Genomic DNA, 10,000 nt, shown 5'->3' on the forward strand with positions numbered 1-10,000 from the left:
CTGCCCAAAAGATAGGTTTACTCGAAGGAATAACAGCATTAGTATTCCTGTGTGAACCTATCCAGAGGGCTTCAGTTTTCTCATAGTTTGCTTTCAAACCTGATACATTTGCAAATATGTCTAGTACGTATAAAATTCTCGAAAAAGAGCGTTCTGAGCCATCTAAAATCATTGTTGTGTCATCTGCATATTGAGACAGTTTACACTCTGAGTTACCCACTTTGATACCGCGAATTTCTATATCATCCCTTCTCACTGCGTTACCCAAGATTTCAGCACCTAAAATAAATAAATAGGGGCCCGACAGTGGGCACCCCTGTCTTACTCCACGATGTAAAGAAAAGAAGTCGGATGCCCATCCATTGTTGAGGACACAGCTACCTATGTTCGTATAAAAAAGTTTAACCCAGCTTACCAAGGATGTTCCAAAGTTAAAGTGTCTTAGTGTTTTCTCTATAAAAGACCACTCCATACTATCGAAGGCTTTTTCAAAATCTACAAATAACAACAGGCCCGGGATTAGTTCCATATTTGTGTGGTTAATAATGCCCTCAATAAGTCTAATATTTTCTCCTATAAATCTGTTTTTCAAAAACACCGGTTTGATCATTATTTATTATTTTCGGCAAAAATTTCTTTATGCGGTTTGCTATGGATTTAGCTGCAATCTTGTAGTCGCAATTGAGAAGAGTTATAGGTCTCCAGTTCTTTAAAAGGTTAGCCGGCTTGTTCTTTTTTGGTAAGAGAGTAATTAGACCTCTTCTTTGAGAAATTGATAAACAACGTTTTTCATATGCACCATTTAGTCCATTAAGTAAGTAGCCTTCAATGTCTTCCCAGAAAAGTTTATAAAACTCGGCTGGAAGGCCATCAGTCCCAGGAGTTTTGTCCGATGCCCTAGTTTTTAGACTGTTTAGGCATTCCTCTTTTGTTAAGGGTCCTTCGCATTCTTCCTGCGCGTGTTGATCGAGTTTTGCAGTAGATTCTTCGGAGAAGAAAAAAGCGTCATGAGCAGAGATATCAGGCGCACGTGATGCATATAAGTTTTGATAGAAAGATTTTGCTTCTGTTAAGATTTCCTCATCTGTTTTGATGACGCTACTGTTCTCAAGCTGAAGTTGCCTTATGGTTTTGGTATTAAAATGTCTTTTTTCCAAGTTTAAAAAATATTTCGTGTTTTTTTCTCCTTCGTTGTGCCAGCGGGCTTTGGATCTTATCATGGCTCCTCGAGTTTGACGCTGGACAACGTTTTCTAACTGTAATTTTTTAATTTCTAATTCATTATATAAATTGGTATTGTTGGTTTCAGATACGTCATTTTCTTCCAGTTTCCTCTGTAGGGACGTTATGACAGACTCCAGATTTGTTTCTGTTAACTTCACTGATTTTGCCTCTCTTATGTTTTGCGTATTGTATTGACTTTGAACGAATTTGCATCTTCATTGTATCCCAGAGGAGCACTTTGCTCTACTTTGCTGGGGCAGGAGGGGGCAGCGGCAGTAGTGGTAGTAATTTTTCCAGTTCTTTAAGACAACAATTTTATTGAATAACTTTTACATGGCCTGTGTGTAATTTTCTTAAAAGGTGCTTTTCTCTAAAACAAGTGATTTAAGGTGGCTGGAACCAGTTTCACTACTTTCAAGGACCTTTTTATTAGAAGGGTTGTCACTACAAAACTGTATCACGTAAAAGAAATGTTATGGTACCATATCAAACGCCAATTGTTACTTAACAAAATGCGCTCACTATTTTGACGTAATAGGTTACCATGGCAACATGAAAGCTCTCCAAAAACACCCTATATTTCGTCTTTACTTGCTTATATCTTAAAAATGAACTCGGTGACCCCCATTTTTTATTGTAGAATAGTAATTAGCAATTTGACAGAGGACTATCTGCAAAGTTAAAAAAAATTCTTGGGAGCCAATTAAGAGCTACCTTAAATTTTCGAAAAATTAAGGTAGCTCTGAATTGGCTCCCAAGAATTTTTTTAAACTTTGCTGATAGTTCTATCTCAAGATGCTAATTACTATTCTACAATAAAAAATGGGGGTCACCGAGTTCATTTTTAAGATATAAGCAAATAAAGACGAAATATAGGGTGTTTTTGGAGACCTTTCATGTTGCCATGGTAACCCATTACGTCAAAATTGTGGGCGCATTTTGTTAAGCAATAATTGGTGTTTGACGTGGTACCATAACATTGCTGTTACGTGATATAGTATAGTAGTTATAACCCATCTAACAAGAAGGTCTCTAAAAGTGGTGAAACTGGTTCCAGCCACCTTAAACTCCCAAGGATAGTATTGTCCGTTTAAATTTTGGAGATGTCTTTCGATAACAACGTTTTCACCCTCCTTTTAAGCACTGTATCATATAACACAAAAAAGACGACTGAAATATGTCTGAATTCTTAAGCAATAAGTTATCGTGCTGGAGTAACTCATGACCTGAGTTCTTGAATTAAACAATTTTAAAAGCATTAATAAATTTTCTATTTTGCTTCACTCTTACACTGTCATCTACCGTTACTCTCCAAGCCTTCTTGAAAACTTTGTCTCAGATGTGTGCAAGGCATCACGAAAAACTATATTGGAACAGGAAGGAGAAAACAAGTACTCCAAGCAGCCCGAACTTTACATAGAATATTCTAGCAGCATCATTTGGCCGTGTGGTAGCTGCTTGTGTGGACGCCTGGGTTTGAATACAGGCTTTATCAGAACACAACACCATAGATTTCACCAGGACTTTGTATCCACCTGCCTGCAAGGCCAGCTTGCCTTCTTCTACAGCTGAAGCAAACTCGAGAATGGTGGAGGTTAAGTGAGCGGATGCCGAGATAGTTGTGTTGACGATACCGAGAGCTTTCTTGTCAGCCAACACCATGGTAATTTCTGTGTCATTACGAGCGGGGTCATAACTGTTAGTGTAAGCCATCCAATCCATCACAATTGTGTTCCACTTTAAGACGTTTGCAATGGATGAACCGACTTCATCAGCGAACCAACGTCCGGCATCCTGCGGTGAAAGGTGAAGTTGCATGCTCGCTGGTTTTTGGACTAAGATTTTCGTGAATTTCATTACTCCTCCAACAGCTTCCTGATCCTTTAGGCACTGCCTAATCGGACTGTATTCATCGGCACATATCGTCTCTATGTTCCATAGGCGATTTATGGATTCCCATGCCTGCCATGCCGTGCCCATCTTGATAACTGACCCCTTGATGGACCAGAAAACCTTGAGATAGTCCGTGCAGTTAAGGTCACAAAGTGACGGCACATTTCGGTCGGGCTTCATGTAGCAGGGAATGTGAGTAGCTAGCGATATTTGACGTATCTCGGAACACGACAGTGTTATCCATGGACGTACCAGAGGCGCCAGTTTCAACTGAAGACAATTTCGGACAGCAGACACCCATGACCACCCATCGGCGCTCAATAAGGCTCTTCGATAGTTATACAACGTAGACGACGTGGTTGCACAAAACCTCTCAGCATAACTGATTGCGTAAGCAGTACTGGCATTATCACAGGAATATTTCCTTCTCAAGCAGTTACGGTACCAGTCACAATCCCAACCATATGGGCGGTAGCAGTCCCCTGGTAGAGGTCTCCATATTTTTTCTCCAGGTGTACATTTGCAGCTCCTTTTCACGTCGCCATAGCTTTGATCAGACACTTCACTCATACACTGATACCAGCAATACAAATAAGTTTGAAAATTGCTGCAAGTGAGTTTATGGCCACTTTGTCTTTCTACGTAGCTGTCTTTGGCGCAGGTCACCCACTGGTACTGGCCGTTCAACTCCAAGCAAGCGGTTCCCCCAGAAGGTCCAAAAAGTCTGTGGCATCTCTGGGTCCAAGCGAGTTGCACGTGCAACAATGCTAGGACAAATAGTGACAGCATCTTAAGCTTGTCGTGGAAAAGCAAGACTATAAGCAAACAAAACGTACCTCAGAGATGAATAAGAAAATAATTTCTTTAAACACTAAGGATTCATAGTTGACTGTACGACGTTAAGCTTCCATTTCTTTAACATCAGTTATCAGTACACGCACACCTAAAAGAAATATTTTTGGAAGTAAGCAGCACCGTGATGTTCACTGTAAGAAAAGGCGAGTTGTCCACACTGCTATTTCCCAGTCACGATTTTCATGTTGAGCTCCTCTAGCTAGCGTGGCGAGGAAACTAGTAATTGCAAGCATGTGGCTCAATGTTCTATTGATGGGGTCCTGACAATGAGTTACCATCATGGCTAGAATAAAATGAAACCGGGGGTAAAAGAGTAAGCAAACAACAACTACGGTGTATAAGCAACATTTATTCGGTACTTAAAGCGGTTTTCAATTGAGTGTTGAAAGTAATTAGTGGATTACTTTGGTTTTGCATTACTTCACTCAGTGATTGGTTCAAACTTCTCACGCCACTTTTTCAACCAATCAGAAGTGAAACCAAAACCAATCGTGGCTCGCGCGTGTACATTTTCCCGCGCTTTATGTCGGCTACGTGTAATTATTAAATTCTCTACCTGGGATAATGCAATTCTCGTGCTCTGATTGGTTCACTCAATCTCGGTTATCAGCTCATATACCTTGGTTTGACCTTATATGGTAAATGATTGACCTAAGTGTTGCCAAGCTAAAAGTTTTTTCGCCGGAAAGCGAAATTTCTCTCTGAAGAAAGCAAAAAAAAAGTTTTTCTGGACAGCTGGGTTAAATTCCGACGTTTAGAAGTACGCGAAAAGGTAAGAAATGTTTTTGTGACGAGCCTGCGTCTGTCTGACCACAAGGTGTTACACGACATCGCATCGGTTCTCATCACGTTTTTTTTATTTCGCTCGGATTTGCTCGCTTTTTTCGCTCGCATTTCGTACTTTCTAAACTTTTGGAGTTTAAAGGAATTTAATAAAACAATTATTCCATTCGCGCTTGTTGGATATGAGACTGGTTATTTACCATCTCATATCCAACGTGCGCTCATGGAATAATTGTTAATTATACTTAGAGTTTTGATTGGTTTAGTGGATTGTTTCCGTCCTTTTTGATCGGCCAAAGTAACACTCATTTGACACTCATTTGATACATGGACGTGTGACTGGTGGAAGAAACAATATGAGGCATTATTATGGACCTTGAAATAAACTTTTGTTCAGATGTTGAACCCGTAATTTACAAGGATAGAATCATGGCAGGGGAAACTCGAAATAACTATTTTGTAGAGCCCGGCTGCGACAGGAATTTCTGACAATAACGCGTGCAGAGTAGCGAGAGTATGCGGCAAACAGAGTTCACGAGTGACGACGATTAAAAATTGGACTCATAACGATGAAGGTATAGATAGCCTAGGTTATAATAAATATCAGTTGAAATGAAATAGAGGTAAGTGAAAATAAACAAAGTTTCTTTGGGGGAGTTTGTCGAAAATTGACACATCTGACGTTAAACTCTAAATATACCATTATAGCATTTACATAAAATCGCAGTAAAAATCTCATTTTGACAATGGCGTGGAAAGCCGGAAAGGCCCAATCTCGACCCCAGAGCTCTTCTCTTGACTGAGCGAGAGAAGAGCTCTGGGGAACCCTGAAACAAAGTGTCTTCTCATTGGTGTTCGTGAAGAACAATCAAAAGCGTTTCTAATTGGTGCATTCATGTTAGAGCGAGGAGTGAGCAGGCGCCGTAAGGTTCAAATAGCCAGTTTTTGGCTATAAGACCCCTATGGCGCATGTTCCCCTGCATAGAGTTTCCCAGAGCCTTGGGTCGATCCAAGACTCTCTCTGGTGGCGAGAATGCGGAAAGGCCATAAAATACATCAGTTACTGAACCAACTCAACCCTGAAATAAAACGTGCCGTGGTTAACACCCAGTTAATGATAATATGACCGAGCATCCCTCGTAAAAAAAGGAAAGTAAAGCAACCATATTTAACGTCGATAACTCGTAACAGTAAATCAACTGACAAACCTGAGGTCGACGGTGCGCTCATTTTACTCCCCCCTCTCCATCAGTGCTCCGCTTTACGGGTATTTAAAGCTACTTAAGCTAAACTGAAAGGAAAGAAGTCGAAACAAGTATGCGAGATCCGGGAACCGAACTCAGGACCTCTTGCACAAAGGCCGCGCACTAGCCGACTGTGCCACCCTTGCTCCTCAAAATTATAAGGAAAGGAGGAAAGACGAGATGCGATATTTCCTTTTGAAAGCAAAACTAACTGAAAGCTAGCATTAGTTGGAAAGCTACACCTAGCTGCTGTTTCACTTTGGTCAGTGCACACGTACCTGTGATGCCACTCGGGCTAAACCTGATGTAGGTGAGAACTGAGTAAAGATAGAAAATATGGTTCTTGTGCTGCGTGGAGTAGTTGACTCTGTAAGGTAACACTAAAACTGAACTTAATGGGCTATTGAGACGTAGTGATTATAATCAAGAAAATGCGATGCAATTAGCCTAGGAATTCTCTGACGTCATTTCTCATCAGTTATCTTGTTTATGGACATTACAACAAAGGACGATAAAGAGCTGCTTAACCGCAGTGGACGTAGCATACTAATGAATTGAATCAACGCGTTCCGACAATAACCAGGAATGCAGTCAGAAATTTACGTTAGCACTGCACAGTAGACCTGAATTAAAGTCTGATGATAAACTAAACTTTTCATTTACTTCATCTCGTCGTTATTCGCAGCGGCAATCAAGTTTTTAATGTGAATTGGCCCGATAGAGCGTATCAAGGAAACCGCGTCTTAGCTTGAATAGTTGAACTGGTATGCAACCAATCTCACGGGAATGACACTGCATAATACTTCCGCATTGTTCGCTCTACCAGTAAAACCCGTTTCGTACATAAACGAGTTTATCTTCTTCACACGTACTGTAGGTTTTGGGTTTGCGATCTATCAAAATCGCACATAGATTATGTCAGTTATATAAAACGATTTTTAGCTCAGCTCAGTTAAGTTTTTCAGTCATTCCCGATACTAGTCTTGCCGGGTCAGTTTGAAGCAACTGAAACGGCTCGAGTGCTTTCTTTCAGTTGACGGATCGTAATTGATGCGGTGAGCTTTGTAATTTGTCCAGTGCCTTTCCTTGGCACCGTAATAAGTGATTTTACCGAGATTTCTAGGCGGTGCGGAGTTTTCAAAATAATCTCGAAAACCACAGCAAGGAATTTTCACTATTACGGTAGGTTACATTGCATTACCAGTGTGTCTATTATTTGTTTCGATCGTTTAAATGCACCAACCTTGAGTACGCTCCTTGGAAAAGGACATTGAGAAAGCAGTCCAATTGCAACCTCAGCGCTTCTTACAGACCGGTTACTTAATTATGGTTTACAGTCTTATTTATTAGGGACAAAGGCACTGATTGTTGTTGTTTAATCGTAGTTTTCGGTTGCAGGAAGGTATGGCTTGTGTGTCTATCCATGGGGTTATTAGGTGCTGCTGTCAGTGCTTATCAAGTTCCTTGTATGCCAGATATGTTAGAGACAGCAAGGTAGTATAACAGCTCTAATTCTGAGACTCAATCGAATACAGAAAATGTGGCTTTAATTTATCAAACGACTTGATATTGCGTGGTGAGCTCACAGTGACGTTTCGAGCCTTAGCCCTTCGTCAACGCAGTTCCCTCTGACAAAGCGCTAACGCTCGAAAAGTCAGCTCACAAATCGAACGTGGGTCAGAGTTGTCTGTACTAGTATCGACAACGATATTCGTCATCGCAGTGGTCAAAATGTTGTGGACTCAGACACTGTTACTTACAGTTGAGAAAAAGTGTCAGATCTGTTGTAAGAAGAAGGAAGCGTAGTCAGGGCACTTTTTCATTGATTGACATTTACGCGCGCTGTCTCCATAGCGAATATAGCTTTGCTCATTAACCTGAAGGGGCTTGGAGCAAAAACAAAACTTTTTATGGAAACTAACCTCTTTATTAAATCGAATACCGATCGGTATAGTTGGTCAGTAGAGTATTGGATTTATCCCATTTCCATAAGTGCAGTCTGAATAGGCCATTTTCGAAATATCACTGAAATATTTAGCTTGATAGTGAGGCATTGGGTTAACAAATTTAAAAGTGTACATTTGTAGGTCAATTTTTTTCCTGGTTCAAAATGATTTAAACCAATTCAATCATGATTTTCCTTTGTTTCCGATTGTGATAATGGGACGTAGTAGACAATTGTTCTCTTCTATCCAGGCTACATCCATCGCAGACCTATGTTATATATCGATGTTAAATGAGTCAAGTCACTGATGGAGCTTGAGAAAGCTAATCAATTTTCTATGTGGAGAAATTCAAAGGATTTGACTGTTAGTCAACGGATACTCCATGGTATGACCAACAAAGAAAGAAGTCGTTTTGTGTTTTGCTCGACAGTGAAAAAGTAGATCGAGGAAAAAAAATGCGTAAGGAATTTTTCGGACGTCTTTGTAAAAAAAGTAGGGTTTTTTGTCTAAGTTATTCCCTGCTACCCCTCTGGCTATGTTTTTATTAGCTTGTCTTTTGAAAATTGCCTTATGTATGCGTGTGTGTCTTTTTTTCCTTACTTGCGCAGGGAAAATGGCATGCCTGAAGACATAACTACTCATGGAGTCCTTTCGGGAATTTTTAATGCCACTGCAAGTATGGGGTGAGGTGATATAGGAATATGGAACAAACCAAGAAAACACTGTCCAGAAATGAAAGAACATAATAGCAGTGAAAACAAATCAAATGGCCTAAAAAGAAAGCAATGCAGCTGTCTGGCAATAAGCTAGTTACATACGAGTTACAGGCAGACGCATAACCTTGGACATTAGTTACACAACTTAGCTACGACGACTTAAAGAGCAACAACTGAAGCAGTCACAAAACAAAAGTCGTTTGTGGTTACTCCGGACACTCATGACCCTCTGCCCAATAGATATCTCCCTTGGGGAAGATTTTCGGTTGGGTTTGCTGACTGAGTTTGGGGGTAAACATCAGTGTTTTAGCTCAGAATGGACGAAGGCAACTTATCAAAAGAAACACGCGTAGCAAGCCTTCCCGTGCGAAGGTTAATACCTCAAAGAGGGGTTTGCGCATTCTGAAAATTGGGGTGAGATGTTTCCTCGGCCTCCACCACCAATTTTCGCGCGACGAGATTGCGGAAGAATCCCTTTGAAGCTCTTCGTTCGAACGAGAATGCATGTCACGCATCAGGGCTTTGTGACAAGTCGTTTTGGTCATAACTGCAACAACGTGGTTTGTTTGGCCACTTTGGGGACTAAACAAACCTGCATCTTCCACAAGCAATCGGATATACTCGGAAAATATCTGAGTGCTCCTTTGCAGGAGTCGAAGCTACGACCTTACGATTACTATAGTTCGGATGCTCTACAACTGAACTAAAGGAGACTCGTGGAAGCTAGGCTATTAAACCAGGTTCTTCTCGCATGTTCATGTCCCACGAGTCTCCTAGAATAGCTCAGTGGTGCAGCATCCTAACTAGTGATCGGAAGGTCGTAGGTTCGACTACAGCAAAGGAGCACTCGGATATTTTCCGAGTATCTCCGAGTCATCGTCGGTAAAATAAATTTCTTCATTTCATTCACCAGGGTTAACATACAGCATCTCGTTCAGTACAAAGGTCATTTCCGAGTTCACATGTCCGCCTCCTCTTCAAAGCGAGTCCAAGTCCGAAGTTTTTGTGATAATGATTAGTTCTACTTTACATATGAATGAAAAGTAATTTGTGTAAGAACTGACTTCGCACTTAGACTCGCTTCGAAGAGGACGCAGACATGAACTCGGAAATTCCCTTTCGGATTTTCGTTTTAGACGCGTGCTGAGAGTGTTCCCACAGGCTATTTTTCAAGGAGCATATCGGTTAAACACAATAAGTTGTTTTACCGTGTTCAAAAGACCTTTCCCCTTAGCAAAAAGGACGGATCGATGTCGACGTTACCTCTTTAACTTCCTTATTAGAGATCCAAATCATATAATTTGATTTCTAAATTTGTATTATTTTTATTTTAATCCTT

General features: G+C 40.7%; 2 protein-coding genes across 5 annotated transcripts in view; one reads left to right on the forward strand and one right to left on the reverse strand.

Moving 5' to 3' along the window:
- LOC137993588 (MFS-type transporter SLC18B1-like) overlaps window positions 1-10,000 on the forward strand; it is a 38,229-nt gene that overhangs the window by 20,202 nt on the left and 8,027 nt on the right. For 2 of the 3 annotated variants that reach the window (XR_011121885.1, XM_068839530.1), the window contains exons 11-12: window positions 7,398-7,493; window positions 8,554-8,628. Coding sequence is in view for 2 of the 3 variants with exons in the window: in XM_068839530.1 (XP_068695631.1) it covers window positions 7,398-7,493; window positions 8,554-8,628 (171 nt within the window). In the remaining variant the exon portion in view is untranslated. The remainder of the gene's footprint in view (window positions 1-7,397; window positions 7,494-8,553; window positions 8,629-10,000) is intronic. The other variant, XM_068839531.1, reaches the window with a different exon arrangement.
- Window positions 2,031-7,386, reverse strand: LOC137993589 (uncharacterized). 2 transcript variants are annotated; one of them, XM_068839534.1, is made up of 2 exons: window positions 6,278-7,386; window positions 2,031-3,932 (listed from the first exon to the last, which is right to left on the reverse strand). In XM_068839534.1, the coding sequence occupies exon 2, from the start codon at window positions 3,904-3,906 to the stop codon at window positions 2,578-2,580; it is 1,329 nt and encodes a 442-aa protein (XP_068695635.1). In that variant the 5' UTR covers window positions 3,907-3,932; window positions 6,278-7,386; the 3' UTR covers window positions 2,031-2,577. The 2 variants fall into 2 exon arrangements, with proteins under 2 accessions (XP_068695635.1, XP_068695633.1); XM_068839532.1 differs by lacking the exon at window positions 6,278-7,386 and adding an exon at window positions 5,964-6,270.

This window comes from Montipora foliosa, chromosome 2 (genome assembly GCF_036669935.1).
Source record: "Montipora foliosa isolate CH-2021 chromosome 2, ASM3666993v2, whole genome shotgun sequence".
Classification (NCBI taxonomy): domain Eukaryota; kingdom Metazoa; phylum Cnidaria; class Anthozoa; order Scleractinia; family Acroporidae; genus Montipora; species Montipora foliosa.